We start from the raw sequence: 20,224 nt of genomic DNA on the forward strand, positions 1-20,224 counted from the left end.
TAAATATAAGGAATAAATCCATATTTCACTTTTGTTAAATTTCACGTTTTCTTCAAGCATAAATTGATCCTATCCCACTGAATTTTCTTAAAATCTGCATGAAAATGTGTCAGCACCTTCCAACTCAGATACACCATTTTTAATTAATTTTTCTTGCTATATACTTTATTCTATGAATTCTTGCACATAATCTTCCTAATATATGCATTTTAAAATAGAAATTTAGAAAAAAATGCCAATATTGAGAAGAATTACATCTTGCTTTTTTTTTTTTTTTGCTCTCATCTTAGTATATGTAAAGTAACTTCAGTATAGTATTGTGTTAAGGGGCATTAGAAGAGTGTCAGATAGACGGTACCTGATCTTCTTGTGTAAATATCTGTGGAATAAATGAGGATTGTCCAAATATCTGGAAGAAAGAGTTGGAGAAGATTAAAGCATAAGGGATTGGGATTTCACTGCTTTGCTACAGAAGCATTCAACAGAACCACAAAGTGACACTGGCAACCATGGAACAATTTTAACCTGTGACATCCACATCCAGAAGAATCAGCTGCTCTTCTGACAACTAATCAAACACAGCAAGACAAAACTTAACAGATTACATCCCTAGATACAATTAACATTTCAACAAAATTAAATCTACATAAGACAATTAGCTTTCTCTCTGATTTCCACTAAACTGATAGGGATTGAAATCTAAATATAAATGATATTCTTTGAAAATAGTATTTTTGGAACACAATCAAGATATTTGACTCCACAATATTGGGGCAGAATTTTTCCTACACTATAAGAACTGAGTAATTAAAGTTATTGACCATTTTAGTTGTCTCTTCTACCAAATTTTGAATAGGGTTATCAAGGCAGAAAACACACTGAGCGCAGTGTAAGAAAATATGGACTATAATCCTAGTTATGATTAAAAACAGATTCTTAATGTTAAACAGTCTCTCCGCTCTCTACTTAGTCTGGCTACTGTTAACACATGTATTAAATTCCTTTCCTTTCCTTCTAACTATATCTGCACAGAGTTAACCACACAGATCTATGAAGAAAAATGAAAACAGCAAAAAGAATTTAACTAGAATATATTGATTACAAATATGCATCTGAGTTGCATATAATATCTGAAATGTTATATTGATTACAAACCTCAGATGGATTTGGTAGAAGTATTTATATGTTCAGAAGATAGGAATTTAAAGATCAAATAACAAAGAGTGCTATCCTCCAATTATTAAAGTGATGGACTAGATAAACTGATCTTCTCCCTTCAGCTTCCCTTGAAATAGATATTCAGGGATAGACCTGTCTACCTATACATTTGAAAAGGCCCATCTGTACTTTAACAAGAAATAAATGCTAACAGCTTTATAGCATTTCCATCAACTCTACCATAAAGGCATCAGGCAACGTCAACCTTAGTTATCCTAAGTGAAGCTGTATTCATATAAAACCCTGCATGCTTTCAACCAAGAGTGGAGTGCTCTAACCCTAACCCTAATCTTAATCCTAACCTAACCCTAACCCTAAACCTATCTCATTGTAGAATCACACAAAAAAATTGTGATGAGATCTGCATGTACTCCTCTTAATGGAAAGGGGAAACTGCCATCAGCCTGGCTGGCTTGCCCCAGGAAGCTCACTGTGGGACAACTCACTGTGGGAGAATGCCAGAGGTGAAGGAAACTTAGTCCTCCTTTTCCTCCTCCTCTCTCTTCTGCCCTTGCCATGGGACAACTCGCCATGAGAGAATGCCAAAAGCGAGAGGAACCACCACTTTCTCCTCCTTGTGGAAGAATTGTCCATCCTGTGTGAGGTGTGCTACGTTGAGTCAGCCAGGGTGAATTGTCTTGCAGTGAGGTGGCCAGAGAGAGGCGGTGATGGTGAGGCAATGGTGGCTAGACCCTTGATAGCGAACCTATTGCATGCGTGCCACAGGTGGCACACAGAGCCCTCAGCTTCACTCCTCATGCATACATGCCTCCTGCTGACCAGCTGATTTTGGGGTCTCTGCAGTGCATGCGCGGGAGATAGGGTGCATGTGGGAGACATGCATGCATACACGGGGGGGAGGGGTGGGCCACCCGCGGCCCATTTTTGCTCCCAGGAGGCTAAGGGAGGTTTTATTATGCCAAAAACGGGGCACGAGGAGGTCGCGCATGCAGGCACAGGGGGACAGGAGGAGCGTGAGGGGGTCATGCACGCATGTGCAGGGGTGGGTGCACACAGGAAGAGTCACGCATGCAATGCATTATGGGTATGGGCTGTCACATGCACGTGCACACGCTTTTGGCACACAACAACAAAAAAGTTAGCCATCATTCTCCTAAAGAATTCAATTTGACTTAGTAATGACTATTTACTTTCAAATTCTGGAAACTTGTGTTTGAGGAAATGTTAAAAGTAAAAACAGCCTACCAATTTCATTTTTCTGCTTTTTGGTACACTTAAAACTATTTTTTAGCAGTGTGCCTGTAATGTATTAAATGGAAAAATTGTTGCTGGATTTAAAAACATGTCAACTGTTGGTTTTATCAGTGGGGCTTTCAATTAGTTCATACTTTTAAAATCCTTCCCCCCACTCAATACCTATGTAATCTCATCCTCTTAAATTAACATCTCATAAGAGATAGTCTTGCTTGGTCCAGAAGATCTTGTCAATTGTATAAGTATGCCCCAGTTGACATTAAGCGTGATTACTTTGACAAGGTATATATCCCAGAAATGAAAAAAAAGGACAATTGCCATTTGTAATTAGTTATCACTGCAAACCCTGTATTTGAGATAAATGTCAAAGAACGATAAAATGTGGAAACTGACGCATAAAAGATGGATGGAAAGTGATGAGGGAGGAGTGCTTGTTTGAAGGATTCTTCCCAGTTTTAACAACTTGGGAATAAGCACTGAACCCAAGCATGATTTATGAAGTTGAGAAAATTAACCTCAATGAGCCATTCTGAAAAGTACTAGGGTCAATCCAAGTTTCTCTTAGTGCTATGTGGTATTCATTGTCTTTTCAGTAGAAAACCTGTTTTCAGATGCTTGTGCAGAGATTAAAATGGTTATCAAATGAAATCTTATTTATGCAGATGGTGGACATCTTTTTCCAAATTACAAAAATTATCCTATGTGTTGAAAGAGCTTAAGAAAGCTTCATGTGGTTAATGTGAAGATCCTTATCACTTTTATAAAGATCATGTTTCATGACTATATTTAAGCATTTATTTTGGATAGTTCATGATTTAGGATATAGCTTGTAAATATTAACTGGACGTTTTTTTTAAGAGGCCTTCTATGGTTCTTCTCATTGAATGAGGCCAGGGAAAACACTGAGTCTATTTCATTTACATTTACAAATTTACACCTATTTTATTTGATTACATTCCAGACATGAATATAATAAATAGTCTTCTTCTTTCACGCTCTGATTCTGAACATTATAATTTAGAGTACATTTTGATCTTAAGAACTAGATCTAAATCTTTTAGGGACAGTCAAGCACCATGAGTTGTTCACAATGTTCTAAAAATAGAAGCAGAACATCTTTGTATAATTTAAAACCTTAGCTTAGGGATTATCAGGAAGTTGACTCTAAGGTTTATCAAGTTTGCTGCAAAATACATTGGAATGCCACTGATGTTATTATATCAACAGCGATAAATTTATAATAAGCTGGTTGAAAGTGCAAAGCTAGCTCCAGGCTTGAAAAGGCCCTTGAACTATATCCGGATGTATCTTACTTACAATAGTTATCCTTAGGACCAGTGGTAGGATGCAACCGGTTTAACAACCGATTCGGTGAGTGCGTGCATTGCATGTGCATGCGTGTTTTGCATGTACACGCACCTAATGTGTGCTTTGCATGTGTGTGCAGTGTTCAAAAACTGCCCATTTTAAGCATAAACACTTACCTTCTATGTCAGCACCAGTGAGTAAAAGAGCTGATGCGTGGCTCATCAGCTGTGCCACGCGAATCAGCTGAGTGAAAAAACAGGGAAACATAGGACAGGAAAGGGCAGGGACAGGGGCAGGGCAGGGCCAACTGCTCACCGGAACTACCAGTTCGCCCGAATGGGTCTGAACCGGCGGAATTCCACCCCTGTTTAATTCAGACTCAACCTGAATTGACAGCAGAAGGCAGCAACAGTATTCTAATTAGTACTAGATAGCAACCACTATTTTATATTCCGCCAATGTTATCACATACCTAATGTTCTATTACTCCATGGTAGGTACCTAATTATAGTCAGGCATACAGTGTAGTAGGCCCAAGGACATTCTAGCCAGTAGCTAGTCTAAAGAAAAATATTTATTCTTAGGAGCTTGCCCAAATTTTATTGAAAAGCCTAAAAAGATACGTAACTTAGGAAATACTTATTTTTTAAAAGTTTTTATTTTTAAACAAACATAAAACAAACAGACATAAACACACACAAAATAAAAATCCTCCTCCAATTACTTACAGTGTGTCGATTGGTTACAAAACTTTTGTGCTTTCTCACAATAGTCTTGACTTGCAATTTACATAAAGACTCATATCATCATTCTAATATATATGTATACAATTGTTATGGTTATTAAACATTCATTTGACTAGCTTTTATTATATCCTTTTTATGTAAAATATTATAATTTAAGGATAAATTTATATTATGGCATTTACATCATCCTGAAATCATCCAATAGTATTACATATTTATATTACATTCTATATAGAATTATTTATCTTTTATAACAAAGCTTTTGAACATCCTCTCCATGGTCCTCACAATTTATATAAAATTCCATATTATCAATCAAGTGTATATATGTGTATTATTATCATTATTAATCATTTATTTAGCTATAACTATTATTACTTTATTTTATACATACTACTCTAAATTTAACTAAGTTTAACTTAATTTTTATTCTAACATTACATTTCATCATCCTGTATTCTTCCAGTAGTAGTGCAGTCTTATAACTCTTGCCATTTGTGGTATTTGTATTCTAATTGTTTTCTTGATAAGTCTTATGTGGACTTGTCTTGGCACCTTGTGGTTCGTTGCGTATCTTGTAAAGACTCAAAACCCTCCATCTGTCCCTTCCATCCACTTGCCTTTAGTTATCACCAGTGATTCTGTCAGAATTTCTCTCATTGTTTCTGCCAAATTTTCTCCCTTTTCTTCTTCCATGTTTTGAGGTTTGAGATAAGGTTCCAGTTCATTAATCTCTGCTTTCAACATCCCACTCCTGTTATTTCCAACCACGCTCGATTTGCTGTCAATATCAACAATTTTCTTATCACTTTCTTCATATTTTTCTTCAATTTTTTGAACTCTATCCTCAAATTTCATCATCTTTTTATAAATATTCTCAACCCTTCCCTCTATTTTTTCTGTTTTTTGTTCTATGTTCTCCATCCTCTTTTCAATGTTTTTGTACTTATTTGTACTTTTTGAATTTCAAACATAATCATTTGCAATGTTAATTCTTTTTCTTCTTCATGTTGCACCATTCTTCCAGGTTATAAACATTGCCACTAAAACATCCAAAGCTTTTTTATTAAGTTTCAAACAAGTTCACTATAATCTTTCAAGTCAAGGTTTTCTCTTCACTCCAGTCCAGCTATTGATAGTACTCCAGAAGAGCACCTGCATAAAGAATCCATACTCTTCCCAGTATCCCTTTCAATAAACAAAATCAGGAGCCTTGAAGTATTAGATATGAGTCAGATGTTCAAAGGAAATTAAAAAAAACAATGTTTCCAAGCCTCCAGTCTCTAGATGGCAGTGTTGCTTCTTTTTCCTCTGCCTCTACCCCTCTCTTTAAATTCCGAACTTAAGGGAAAAAAGTGCTTAAAAGCAAACAATCCAGCTGAGTGTTGTAAAAAGAAAAGAAAGAAAATCATAATCCACAAATATGAAAAAAGAGGAAAAATAGAAGAAGGGGAAAAAAAGAAACCAGTCTAATTTAAAAAGTAGGAGGCATTTGTAAAAGTTCCATCCATAAAAAAAAGCAAAATTAAAAAAAGATAACACACTAAGTTTAATTCAGGCTTAATTCACCACTTGCTCTCTTCTGTCTTCGATTTTAATTTTACTCTGTCTTTTTGGGTGTTCTCTATTAGTAAAAATTTATCTCACCATTTCGACACACACTCTGTCTCCTGCTTTCCTTCCATTCAGGGGCTGTCCCAACCTTCTGCAGCTTCAATGGCTGCTTTTCTTTTGCCAGAAAAAAGAGCTTCTCCTGGATCAATCAGGGACTTTGCAATGTCCCTGAGATCAGCAGGACGTGTCCTTCTCTATCACCATCTCTACGGGATGGTTTAGGTCCAAAAGGACCATCCAGCAGCAGAGATATTGACAGCAATCTTGGAGCTCCAAGATTGCATGTCGTGTCGTAGCGACATAAGCCCCACCCTCAGGAAATACTTATTGTTGGGAGGAACAAGCAAGGGGCAAGGCTACCACCTGAATTTTAAGACAGATCAACATAATTGTTCATTTTAATGGAGAATCAATAAAAAGTAATTCATTTTTCATTGAATTTATCCAGGACATAAACAACATTTGCTACTCACTGGAAAAAACTAATATGGCATTTTTTCCAGAAAATTCGCAAACGATTTTATAGGAAAAATAATTTGAGAAACATACAAATGAAAAATTTGACAAACATCACAAAAACAAAAATGCTTTCATAAGTCAAAATTGAATCTTACCATGAGATCTTATTTTGCTGTCCATCACCCATAATCTCTAGCACAGTTGAGACAATGTTGATCTCCCAATTCTATGCATGAATAACAAGGGTGGGTTCCTAGCTGCATTGATACCAGTTCACTTTGTGTGCTCTTTGCATGTGCACAGTTCACTGCAAATTGTTTTGCACATGTGCAAAGACCGTGAAAAGCTAATAAAAAACATGTCGGCAATGGCAGCGAAGACTGGGGAACCCTATCAGGGGCATGGCCAGCCTGGATTGCTGCCGTTCTGCGACCGATGCCAAATTAAGTTCGCCCGAACTGGTGCAAACCGGTAGAAATCCACCTCTGATAAATAACTATTCTTTGATGATGAGCACATTAAACCTATGGTGAACATCAGCATGTCTTACAAGTGAAGCATCCCCCCTTCCCCTATGGTACAGCCCATCAAGTCCCTATAAGCTGATGTTCTCTGCTTTCAAACTCAAGTCTTTGAGCTGAAAAATAGTTTGAAGATCTTCTGGAACCAGGAGAATAAGCTGGTTTGAAAGATTCAGTTTCTTTCACTACCCAAATTAAAATGTGTGTCCAGGAACTGAAGGGGAAAGAGCATGGCCACACTAGTGACCAACTCCCTTCCTAGGGATGGCTATCAATGATACCAATTGAATGGTCATAAAACATGTTATATTGTGCCCACTTTGAAACGACCATGATGTTGTCTGCTTATGAGGGAAAACACTATTTTAAAACTGGAAATGCTCTGGATGATTTAAGACTGTGTCAGGAACATTTTGGGGAGGAAATGAAAGTAGCATCATGGAGATTGACAAAAAAGAGAGATATAATCATGCTGTAGTTACAAGTGGGAAAACCTCTGAAATAGGTTTAGAAGTGGCATGGTGATCTCAAAGTTTATGACTAACAATGTTGAGGATTTCAAGATCATTATAGCATCAGGGACAATCTTGTCCCCTACCAATATTTCAGAATATAACTTCCACTAGCCCAAGTAATATCTCCATTGGTAAAGATTATATGTCATTGACCAAGACTCAGAGGATTAATGAGGTGCAATGGAGAAAGAGGCTGCAAAGAGAATTGTATGTATTTCTTTTATACCATCTAGATTCTTCCAGGCCAGATGCTCTCAAGGCATTATTGACTTAAAGAGGTTGTTGGAAAGAAATTTCATTATGCTCACTAATGAGAACACCAGAGTTTAAGAAAAGAGCTATGGGGAAGGCACAAAATATCATGTGGACGTCTGTCTGTTGGTCTCTATCCATCCATCATCTATCTAACTTATACAATTCCCGTCTTACAAACAAGTGATGGGGCAGATGGTAGGCATCTCAGCAAGCTCTTTGCTTCTGAAAGGGTTTATTGCTTGGAAAATATACAAAAGTGATTGGAAGTATGGAAATACAGTATTCTGAAAAAGTATATAAGGAAATGAAGAATGCAAAAGGAGTAGAATCTAATTATTGCTTATCAAATTCTATTTCACATTTTTCCATGCTCTGTCATTCCAGCTTGTTCCATTGTGTTATTCTGCTCGTGTTTATGGCTTCTCTGACTCTCAGCCTAATTGACCATCCACAGCATCTGGTTATTAGGCTGATTATGATCTTCCCTAGTTCTACATTCAACTTGATTACTGAACTGAAAACAGCAATCTTGACCTTTCCTATCTTTTCCTCTTAGTAGAACTGCCAGATATCTATAATCTGAAGAAATCTAACTAACCATATCTGAACAGTACCACTCGACATGCTGCTGCATTAAAAAATAAATAAATGTATAATCTTTCCTTTCTAATTGTACTACAAATTAAAAGTAGCTGTAGGAAGGAAGAATAATCAGTGCCACAACATAAAGCAGATGTGCTGTTTAGACTTGGCATGGCTAGTCTAGTGAAGAGAAGGACCAGGAAAGACATGATACCAGTATTCAAATATTTGAGCTGCCACAGACAGGAAAGAGTTGTTTCCAAATATAAACTATTTTCCAAAGCACCTGAAGGCCAGACAAGGAATAATGGTTGGAAACTGACCAAGGAGAGATTCAACCTGGAAATGAGGAGCAATTTTCTGACAGTGAGAGCAGTCAACCACTGGAGTGGCCTGCCTTCAGAAGTAGTGGGAGTTTCATCACTGGAAGCTTTCAAGAAGGGACTGGACTCCCATTTGTCAGAAATGGTGCAAGATCTCCTGTTTGAGTGGGGGGTTGGGTTAGATGACCTACAAGGTTCCTTCCAACTCTTTTAATCTCTTAATACTCTTATACTATTTCTGGCATTTATGAGCCACAGTTTCACCAGAAGCCTCCTGGAAGGTAACTTATTGGGAAAAGCAATTCATCTTAATCCCAGGGGACTTTGCTATCTAACTACTATTGGTTTGATGGCTGTAAAATGGGGAGAAACAAATTTATGAATCTAAATCATTAATAGCCATTAGCTAAATTGAAGCTCCATTGAAATATTGGCTGTTTGGACCAAAATCAACAACAGAACCTGTCCATTCAATTTATTAGCCTTCATGAAGCATAGGATAATCTCTAATCCGGGATTACCTGCTGGATTATATGGAATATTGTTCTGATCTGGCAGGAGTCCTTTTTTCTTGTAAATATCTCAAAATAAAGACCTCATTTGTGCTTGTTTAGGCAGCAAAAATTTTGTCAAATAAATAGTCTTCAACATAGGATCACAGTTAAGTGATGTCATTATGTGAGTCATACCTGATTTTACAACCTGTTTTGCTACAGTTGGTACGTGGATCACAATTGTTAAGTGAATTTGGCTTCTTCCTTTGTTTGTCAGAAGCCTCTTGGGAAGTTTGTAAATGGCAATCATGGGACTCTGGGATGCAGCAAATGTCATAAATACGTGTCAGTTGCCATGCACCCACATTTTGATCACTTGACTGTAACAGTCACGAGTGACAGGATTGATCATAATTAACTTTTTTCATAAATTTGAATGGTCATTAAGAATCACTTAGAATGATCTAACTCAAGGATTATCAATACAAACTTCATTTGGTATCAAATAAGTTCAGGAGAATAGGACGCGGTGGCTCAGTGGCTAAGACACTGAGCTTGTCAATCAGAATGATCGGCAGTTCGGCAGTTCGAAACCCTAGTGCCGCATAACAGAGTGAGCTCCCGTTACTTGACCCAGCTTCTGCCAATCTAGCAGTTCGAAAGCGTGTAAAAATGCAAGTAGAAAAGGAACCATACTTGGCAGGAAGATAACAGTGTTCTGTGTGCCTTTGGGGTTTAGTCATGCCAGCCACATGACCACGGAGTCATCTTTGGACAGTGCTGGCTCCTCAGCTTTTTAAACAGAGATGAGCACCGCCCCCTAGACTCAGGAAGAACTAGCACATATGTGTGAGGGGAACCTTTACCTTTACCTTAAGTTTAGGAGAAACTCAATATTTCAAAAAAATGGAATAAACTTTAAGGAGAAAAATATCTGAAAAAGTGAAGGGACAAGAAGACCTAACCCAAGAGAGATGGAGTGATTAGAAAATAATTTAGAATGAAAAAGGAATAACTGAAAAAAATGGCAATCTAGACAGAACTCTGAATTAGATTTCTCTATGTGACAATTCTGTGCTACAAATATATTCCTTATTTTATTCTATGCAACACTTGATGACTACATTTAATGCAATTATTGTAATCTTAAATGTTTATTAGGAAAGTTTAGACAATGTTATGTGGAGTAATTGATATGTTACAGAGAAATATTTTGAGAACATATTAAGAACTGTGATGGGTTAGACTTGAAAATTCTATGTAGCCCAACATCTTTCTGTCCTCAGGTGCTTCTGTGAACTTCTAAGAAGAATCCAGCAATTTGGTGTACGTATAACATGGTTATATGAGAACTATATTATATGTGAACTGTGTATAGGTAGATATGCCATGCAGAAAATAGATGAGCTGATTAAATGTAGAGAAAATATCTGACTATAAAGATAAAATTTCATAAATGCACTTTAAATATATTTATTGTTAGTTGCATTCTCATCTATATACCCCTGGGGTAGTAGTCTCTTGCAGCTATTTGCATAGTATTAATGTAGGAAGAGAAAGAGAAGGGAAAGTCTATTGTAAAGCAGCCTTTTTTTGGCTTAAAAAAAAAGCTTCTCTCTTGTCTCACTTTTTCCTTTAACAATGGCTTTTGTTGTGCTTTGTTGTATGTTGACCCTCACCTGATTGATGCAACTGGACTCATCCAGGTTTTCTGAGATTTGATTGTATTCTTCCTCCCAGCTTGGAAATTTTGGTGGTAAAAGGATCTCAACAGAGTCCAGGCGATCCAGGCTTCTGTGGAATGAGGATAAAGAGTTTGAGATAAGATAAGAAGAATGGTATCATCAACAATCCTAGTTATGGTATTGTCAGAGACCATTGTTCATAGCACCAGGTTTGGGGAGTTCTTGAATAAGATGCAACCAATGTGCTTCTGAGTGTGTTCATTTCTTTCTGCTTGTGCTCTTCCTTACTTGTGTCCCATTATCTGTTATCATCAGGGTAAATTCATTTAGTTTCCATATGAGTACAAACTTTTCTCATCAAAGTATGAACTGAAACTCAGATATCTTTCAAAAAGCATATTTCAATTATTGAAACAATATGCAAGTTACAAAGAAAGTTGTGTTGATCTCAAGCTTTGTTTTGGTCCCTTTTTATGGCATGGGAAGACTTACTAGAAAGAAAAAAAAACCAGAACCAACTAAGCCAGAACAAAGCATCCAATGGCCACTGAGTGGCAGTCATGTTCTACTTATAGGCTATACATTTCTGAACAACTTGCATTTATCAAAGTCATAGAATAAAGCTGCAAGGGAGCATTTGTTTCCTCAAAGCAAGTGGATAATAAGTATGTCCCCAAGACGCCAGCAAACTCTGCTTTAAAAAATCTCCCTGAACCGCAAAAAAGCATTTCGGAAATGACCCTCATGGTTTGTATGAAGAAAGTTCTAGATTCAACATCTAAAATTGAATCTCCTTTAGGGTTCCTGCATAATAGGTAATATTTTAATCTATGTAAAGATGAGATAGGCAATTCATTTTCTCCATTATATTGTAGCTACCATTGTTTGGTTAATCCCAGGCACTGCTTTCCCCCACCCATTTTCCAAGGAAAAATAAGTTAGTTAGCTGGAGGTTATTATTCAAATATAAGTAACTACTATGCAGTTACAATCCAGAACCTCTGCAGATGAATCACTTTTTCTTGGTTGTGGTGATTATGAATGACAATGAGAAACAGGAAGCCCAGAGTGCAGCTACTCAATGCCTGATTAATAAATGGATTCAGGTTCTAGAAGCTGCCACTCATATATGAAATATTTTCCTGAATATGTTACGTGTGATTCTTAATTAAAATAATCACTGAGATTTTAAAGTTTTTAGTTACTGCTTTTGTTATACTTGAGCATACATATCTGGGGGAGATTGTACAGAATGTTTTTTTAAAAAAAATATATTTGAGCATAGCTATCTAAAAGAGATTGGATATTCTCTTAGATACAAAAATCAGACAAGTCCATCTGCCTTTCTCCTGTATACCTATTATGCTCTTGTTGGAAATGAGAACAAGAGAATAAAAGGCCCAGGATATTCACATAGTATAAAATAATTAGAGGTGAGAAGAAATATTTTGATCTATTTCAAGTGATCCAGTGACCTTCTCAAATTAAAAAAAAATGACCTAGCATAATTTATGATAAGTAGAGCTTGGGATTCTCAAAAGCAAGCCAAAAGGGCAAAGGATAATTTTAATATTAGGTCTCAATGCATTCAATGACACTTGGTTCTTTAGGGCTATGTTCAAACAATATCCTTTACTTGAAGTTTGCATCAAGCACTGTTCCTGTTGATATTACGGACCTACCATATTGTTATTGCATTATTATCAAATTCATAGTTTGATAGTGATGAATATTTGAATGGCTGCAATCCAGTTTACTGATGTCCTGATGTTTTGCCTACAGGTATGCCTAGTATCTTTAAAATCAGAGTGAAGTGCTTTGTAGTGTGCCAGAGTAGTAAACTAGAACACAGCCATTCAGCCCAAAAGTTCATCACTGCTTGATTGGCCCTGGTCATGAAAATTGACACATACATAATTCATTGTCTAAGCAAAACTCAGGAGATTCTTCCAACTAAGTTCAAGTACTAATCAGTGCCCACTTAACTTTTTTCAAAAACTTCAGTCTTGGCTAGCAGCTCCTACCTATTGTGACTTGTAAAACCTTTCAACCATAAACTAACCATAAGGAATGAGTTTATAAATCAAATTAAGACACTGAACAAAAACTTGCTTAACGTGTTTTGTAATTGCAACTAGCAATAACACTTAATAGCACTAGCAATAAAGCCTTTACAGTGCTTTATAGCCCTTTCTAAACGGTTTTTACAGAGTCAGCATATTGCCCCCACAATCTGGGTCTTCATTTTACCCACCTCAGAAGGATGGAAGGCTGAGCCAACCTTGATCCTGGTGAGATTTGAACTGCCGAATTGCAGGCAGCTGGCAAGTCAGCAGAAGTTGCTTGCAGTACTGCACTTTAACCACTGTGCCACCATGGCTCATACTACTAAGCCTTTACATATTAAATCTGTTGTAAAAACAACTCATAATTATGCTTAAAAGCTGTAATTATTTGAAACCCCCTTATATTCATTTTTGTTTGGTTCTTGGAGACTGCCTGAAAACTCACTGCAGTTTCCTTGGCAAAGTTTTTCAGAAGTAGCTTTCCATTGCCTCTTTCCTAGGCACTTCTTGAAATTGACTGGCCCAGCTGGCTTTGTACTTAAGGTAGGACTAGAACTTAAGGATTCCTGGTTTCTAGGCTGATTCTTAACCACTAGACCAAACTGGCTTTCTAAACATATATTACTGTAAGCTAAATCAATGGGATCTGAATCAGGTTTATTCAAAAGTAATCCCCCCCCCCCCAAGCTCCATATTCAGGTAAAAAAAATGACATTGTTTCTTGTGTGATATAGGAATCTAAAATTGGTGTCTGGCTCTTCAGGAGCAAAATGTATGTGTGTTGTGAGGAATTATCTGCTATTTTTTATGAGCTGATTCTCTTAAGTATATGTGTTTGCAAAGATTGCCTATTAAAGTTTTTGACAGATGAAACTCCATACATACAGTGGAGGGTGAGGTCACATGGCTGTGCCACTGTGCATGTATGGCTCTGACTGATAATTTGATTTTTATGAATTGTCACATCGATTTGACAACTCAAATTGACTTTCAGAAACTCAGTTTGGTGATGTTATTGAATTGGCCTTGAATCAAATCCCTCAATCACAGCTTTTTAAGACGCCCTTTAAAGTAATCAGTTTAAAAACTGAACCAAATGTCCTCCCTGTATGGCCAGCAGATGGCACTAAATTATGTATAGTACAGTACTTTATTTTTTCTGCAACAATCAAGACAGGTGAGTTACTTTATTGACTATGCACTGCAGCCATCAACAACTCTCCTAGAGCCCAGTCGATTTCATTTGATTTATACAAGCTGTGTTTTGAAACAAAATCCTTTCCCCCCCACAGAGCACAAGAGCAGAACAATGATCAAAGATGGAAGCTAGGTAAAGGTTTTTTACTTTCTTATTTTTAAATCATTGTTCCATTGTTATACCTCAACTTTGAATACTTTGCAACCATTATATGTATTGTGTACTGGGAAAGTTTGGATAAAAAATATTGTCTCCTTAACGTCATCTCTGTTTTACATACCTACGTATGTGCATTCCAGTGGTGGGTTTCTGCCAGTTCGCACCAGATTGGGAGAACCGGATGGTGAAATTTACCGATCCGGGAGAGGAGGTTCGATCGGTGGACCCGGAAGTAACTTCTGGAACGCTTGCCTGACCCTGTCACTCCTCGCTCACCCCCGTCTGTTTGGACCGGACATTGCTCCATCGCTCACTCACCCCGCCTGTCCACACTATCCTAGCCCAATTCGGTGTCAAGTCCCATACCTGGGAGTGGATATGGTGAAAGGAGCAGCATGGAGAGGTCCAGCGGCACAATCCACCAGACAGCAGCGAAAAGCTCAGGAGTTTTCTCCTGGATTCCCCTCTGTCTTGCCTCCTCCGATCTCCCAAAGTTTTCCCCCCAGCATCCGATAGCTTTCTACTGGATTCCCCTCTATCTTGCCTTTTCAGATCTCCCAAAGTTCTTTCCCCAATGTGTGATAGCTTTGCCCTGGATTCCCCTCTGTTCTTTCCCCAGAGTGTGGTAGCTTTGACCTGGATTCCCCTCTGTCTTGCCTCCTCCAATCTCCCAAAGTTCTTTCCCCAGCGTGTGATAGCTTTCTACTAGATTCCCCTCTGTCTTGCCTCATCGGTTCTCCAAAGTTCTTTCCCCAACATTCTCCTCTGTTCTTTCTCCAGAGTGTGATAGCTTTCTACTGGATTCCCTCTGTTGGGCCTCCTCCGATCTCCCAAAGTTCTTTCCCCAACGTGTGATAACTTGTCCTGGATTCCCCTCTGTCTTGCCTCCTCCGATCTCCCAAAATTCTTTCCCCAGTGTGTGGTAGCTTTCTATTGGATTCCCCTCTGTCGTGCCTCCTCCATTCTCCCAAAGTTCTTTCCCCAGCGTGTGGTAGCTTTCTATTGGATTCCCTTCTGTTATGCCTCCTCCGTTCTCCCAAAGTTCTTTCCCAAGCGTGTGGTAGCTTTCTACTGGATTCCTCTCTGTCGTGCCTCCTCCGTTCTCCCAAAGTTCTTTCTCCAGCGTGTGATAGCTTTCTACTGGATTCCTCTCTGTCCTGCCTTCTCTGATCTCCCTAATTTCAGCCCTTAATCATTCTGTTGTCTATTTTTGGGAGGTTTTCCTCTCTCTCCACCCTCTTTCATAGGAGTCCCAAAATTTTTTGCCACATGTCTTGGGGGTCGTGGTCTTGTGACTGAGTGTGCATGAGTGATGTCAAGTTGGCCATGACTGCCAAGCCACGTCCACAAAATAGGCCACACCCACAGAATAAGTTCTAAAAAAAATTGAAACCCACCACTGGTGCATTCATATAAATATATGCAATAAATTATGCCCATCCCTGCTTTCTGAGCTGCCATTGGTTGCCAGTTGGCTTCTGGACACAATTCATCATTACCTCTAAAACCTTACATATACAAAACCTGGCTGCTTCTGATTCTTTATGCCCATCTAGGGAGATTAAGCTGAATGTATATATGCTGTAGATCCTTTCATTCAAACAATGCCACGTATCAGGAATTAGAATGTCCTTCTCTGTTGTGGCATATGCCCTCTGCAACAACATCACCCAGAAATTCAAATGATTTTGACTCTACAGTTGTTCAGGATGTTGTTAAAATATTATTATTTTTTGTTGATTAGGAAATGTTTGGCTGTTTTACTTTTCTGGATGCATATTTTTTGTTTGATTTCCCCCCCCCCCCCCCAACACACTTTTTGTATTGTAAGCCACTGAGAGTCCTTTGGGAATTTTAAGCAGTCTCCAAATCTAACAAACAAATGAATGAATAAATAAATCAGGATGACTACAGCCATATTGGGAAATAAAGAGGCTGAGTCCAGTTTCCTTCATGCAGTAAATATTGTTCATGGCAGGGACATGCAGTCAGGGGAGGCAGAGCCTCACCACTGTCATCATGAAAAGAAAAAAAAAGGTAAAAGAAAAAAGGCTGAGCTAGTTGCTGCCAGAGTCACAGTGGATGACTCTGCTTAGTGCTTAACTGTTTAAAAAAGTATCTAAAAAGTGCCCTCTACAGGAGGAGGCGAGAGAATGACATGTATCATCTAGTCTGGTGTTTTATGATCCCTCGAGCAGAGTTAAGCAAGGGTTAAAAGCCGAAAAATTCCTGACGTAGATGAGGCAGGTCGTTCTCCTGCCTCCTATAGAGGGCATTTTTAGAGGCTTTTTTAAACAGTTAAGCAGAGTCATCCACACGGTGACTTCTGGCAGCAACTAGCTCAGCCTGACCTCAGCTCTTGCCTTTTTCCTTTTACATTTTTTTTCTTTTCATGATGGCAGGCAAGAGCAGAGTTGAAATCCTCTCTGAAACAGCTGGAAAAGGTACATGTGTGAGTTGGAGGGAGGGGGAGGAATTCAAACTTCATCCTCAAGTGTAGATCCCTCCCCAAGTGTAGTTTGATTGCATTCAGAGCTATGTTGCCTTTACACACACACACAAACACACACACATACCACACACACATACACCTGAATAAAACACACACACACCTGAATAAAAGTATATAAGCCCAGCTTCACTGATTACAAGTTTGAAAAGGCAACGTGACTCCACCTGCAATTAAAGGCTCAGATCAGAAGGCAGCAAGGGAATGGAGGGGGGTATGGCCGAGGAGCTGCTTTCAACCATTGGAAAATATATCCAATCCAACTTCTGTATTTGTGTTTGTTTGAGATTGAGTGACAGAGGGATCCAACTTCTCTGTGTATGTGTGTCTGTTTGAGAGAGGGGGGAGGGAGGGAGAGATGGAGCAAGGAGGGGGAGGGAGAAGAAAAAGAATGAAGGAAAACTTTTTCGCAAAGGAGAAAAACAAATGCTGTCGCTTTAAATTGGAACTGAGTATGCCTGGCTGTGGAATTCTGGGAGTTGAAGTCCACAAGTCTAAAAAAATTTGAAACCCCTGTGTCAGTACCTCACCAGCCATAAACCTCACTGCACGTCACTGGTTCATGGAGCGATCATCTGTTCCTTTCTGTTGGTGGTTTCATAATTCATTTTTACCTGTTCTGATGGGTGTTCCTCTGGTAACTTCATCAAAATTCTGAATGGCCTCTCTCACAACTCAACCAGGTTTAACACAAGCTTGCAAATGTCTATTTGCAGAAGAAGGGATATCTGTTCCTCCTGCCATTACTATATTCTCTGAATATCATCCCATTTGCACTGATAAAGCAGGACACTTGAGTAATTTGGAGGGATGGTGCTTAAGCTATGAAAAATCAACTATCTCTTTCTGCTAACAATTGTAGGCTGATCAATTGAATGGTGAGGAAATACTGTATGTGCTAGGCACCTAAAAGTTTGGTGGGCAACAAAAGAGGGAGTACAGGTTGCCTCCTACACACTCCAGAAAATAATAGTCATTGTTTCCAGAGGTCAGGTTATCTAAAAATGCCCATTCTTTTCTTCTGTGTCAGAAGTAACTCGCAGAGGTCTCCCACTGTTTTCTATTATACACCAAGTTTTGCTTCCCTTAAGTTGCTACAGTATGACATGGAATCAATTAGGCAGAGAGGTGATTCTATTCTATTCTATTCTATTCTATTCTATTCTATTCTATTCTATTCTATTCTATTCTATTCTATTCTATTCTATTCTATTCTATTCTATTCTATTCTATTTATTAAATTTATAGGCCACCCAATCCCGGAGGATTGAATGAATGATGAATTCCTTTAATTGGAAGCATTCAAGTGGTTATCGGACATCTGTTGAGCAGGAATACAGGTAGTCCTTGACTTAACAACAGTTTATTTAGTGACATTCAAAGTTACAATGCCACTGAAAAAGTGACTTATCACCTTTTTTCCCCAGTTAATGACTGTTACGGCACCCCAAAGGTCATATGATCAAAATTCAGGCACTTGACAAGTGGTTCATATTTTTGACGGTTGCAGTGTTCCAGGTCACTTTTTGTGACCTTCTGACAAACAGAGTCAACGGGGAAGCCACATTCAGTTAGCAACCATGTGACTAATTTAACAGCTGCAATGATTCACTTAACAACTGTGGCAAGAAAGATTGTAAAACTCATTTAAGAAATGTCTCACTTTTCAACATAAATTTTGGACTCAATTGTGATTGAGGATTATCTGTACCATAATTTGGATTTTTGCACTGAAAATAAATTGTCTTAAATGGCTCTTTCCAATTCTAGGATTTTAAAGTTCTATGTTTTATCCACTTCTGCCTTCCTCTTCTCCTTCCAGATCCCTTTGCCAGGGTTCCAAGTAACACCCATAACAAAATAAGACTCCGAGGCTTGCATTTCCAATAACCTCCCTGCCAATAACCTCCCTGCGTCCCATCAGATCGCATAGAGCGGGCCTCCTCCGTATTCCATCCGCCAGTCAGTGCCGACTGGCGACCACCCGGAGGAGAGCCTTCTCAGTTGCTGCTCCGACGCTATGGAACAATCTCCCCATGGAGATTCGTACCCTGACCACAGTCCAGGCCTTCCGCACAGCCCTCAAGACCTGGCTGGCCCGTCAGGCCTGGGGATAAATTCTCTTGCCCCTCCCGAATGCTGAGTGAATGTTGTGTTTTAGTATTTTTTAGTTATTTCACATTTTTTTTTCTGTATTTTGTCTTTCACTCCCCTTCCCTTACTATTGTAAGCCGCCCTGAGTCCCCTCAGGGAAAAGGGCGGCCTATAAATGCTAAATAAAATCACAAAAACAAAAAAAATTTCATTAGAGATGTCATATTGGCTCATCTGGGAAAACCTGAATCCGAAAGCTTCCAGGTTTTCCCCACCCAAGTGAAGGTCCAAGGCCCTGCCCAGAACCTACATATCTGTCACATGGCCCAATCAGGCACTGTCCCAACTGGAGATGCCTCCCAGTCACACCACGCCAGGTGAGTCAAGATGTCCTTGACTCTCTGAGAAAGGGATGTTATTTAGACTATATATCTCCCATACTCCATATAATTCCCCCCTCCCATTTTCCCACAACATTAAGTATGGCAGACCTGAAGGCCCAATACAAAAGATGGCTTCCAGGCCTGACACCCTTCTTTCTACATGAAATTAGGCATCTCCCCTCCCTTCTGAAATTCACTTGAGCCATAGTCACCACAGCCAAGGATGTTGTACTACTGGAGCAGGAAATTCTGAAGTTAGAAGGACATACCTTTGAGCAGTGCTCTGTTCGCCCAGCGACTGTTGAGTGGCCTTGAGGTAACTTTGCCTTCGTGCTGCAGTTTTAGGAGATGGCTTGGGGCTGGTTTCTGAGTCCTCACTGTCATCATCACCCATGGCTTTGATATAACTCCCGCTTCTCATGCGCCGGCATGGAATTTCATTGTCTTTGTCCCTAGTCAGCATATTATTCCAGTCTCCCTGAGGCACCTGCAAAGAACAAAAAAGCAGAATATGGTAATCATCTGTGGCAAAGAAAATAAACGGGATAGGAACTATAACAGCTAGATTGCTGATGTACGGGGGAGGGGGGAGGCCCTCTGAAAGATGCTTTCATTTTTCAAAGGCCATTTGTTGAATGTACAGAAGAGGTCTGCTTTTTATACCCCTCTGAAGCTAGAGAAATAATTTTCTCAGAAGGTAGATTTACTTGCCTCCAGCTGCCTTTTAGTAAGGGGTGAAGACCTTCCACTTTAGTCAGACTATGTCAGCTTGTGCTAGCGTGTCTAGTGGTTTTAGTGGCTTTCATGACATTTTTTATCTTTCTGTTTTATTTTCATTATGCATTGACTGCCTGATGGAAGCAAGGTGAGATAGAGGTGA

The 20,224-nt window shown here is 38.9% G+C and overlaps 1 protein-coding gene across 1 annotated transcript in view; it reads right to left on the reverse strand.

Annotated features, from left to right (window-relative positions):
• The window catches only part of DLGAP4 (DLG associated protein 4), a 399,144-nt gene that overhangs the window by 77,554 nt on the left and 301,366 nt on the right, over positions 1–20,224 (reverse strand). The window contains exons 4-6 of the mRNA XM_014053169.2: positions 19,614–19,831; positions 10,930–11,044; positions 359–409 (exon numbers count right to left, since the gene is read on the reverse strand). Coding sequence (XP_013908644.2) covers positions 359–409; positions 10,930–11,044; positions 19,614–19,831 — 384 coding nt within the window. The remainder of the gene's footprint in view (positions 1–358; positions 410–10,929; positions 11,045–19,613; positions 19,832–20,224) is intronic.

The sequence above is a fragment of the Thamnophis sirtalis genome, unplaced genomic scaffold (assembly GCF_051295495.1).
Source record: "Thamnophis sirtalis isolate CommonGarterSnake01/CBP01778 unplaced genomic scaffold, rThaSir2_p1.2 scaffold_7, whole genome shotgun sequence".
Lineage (NCBI taxonomy): Eukaryota > Metazoa > Chordata > Lepidosauria > Squamata > Natricidae > Thamnophis > Thamnophis sirtalis.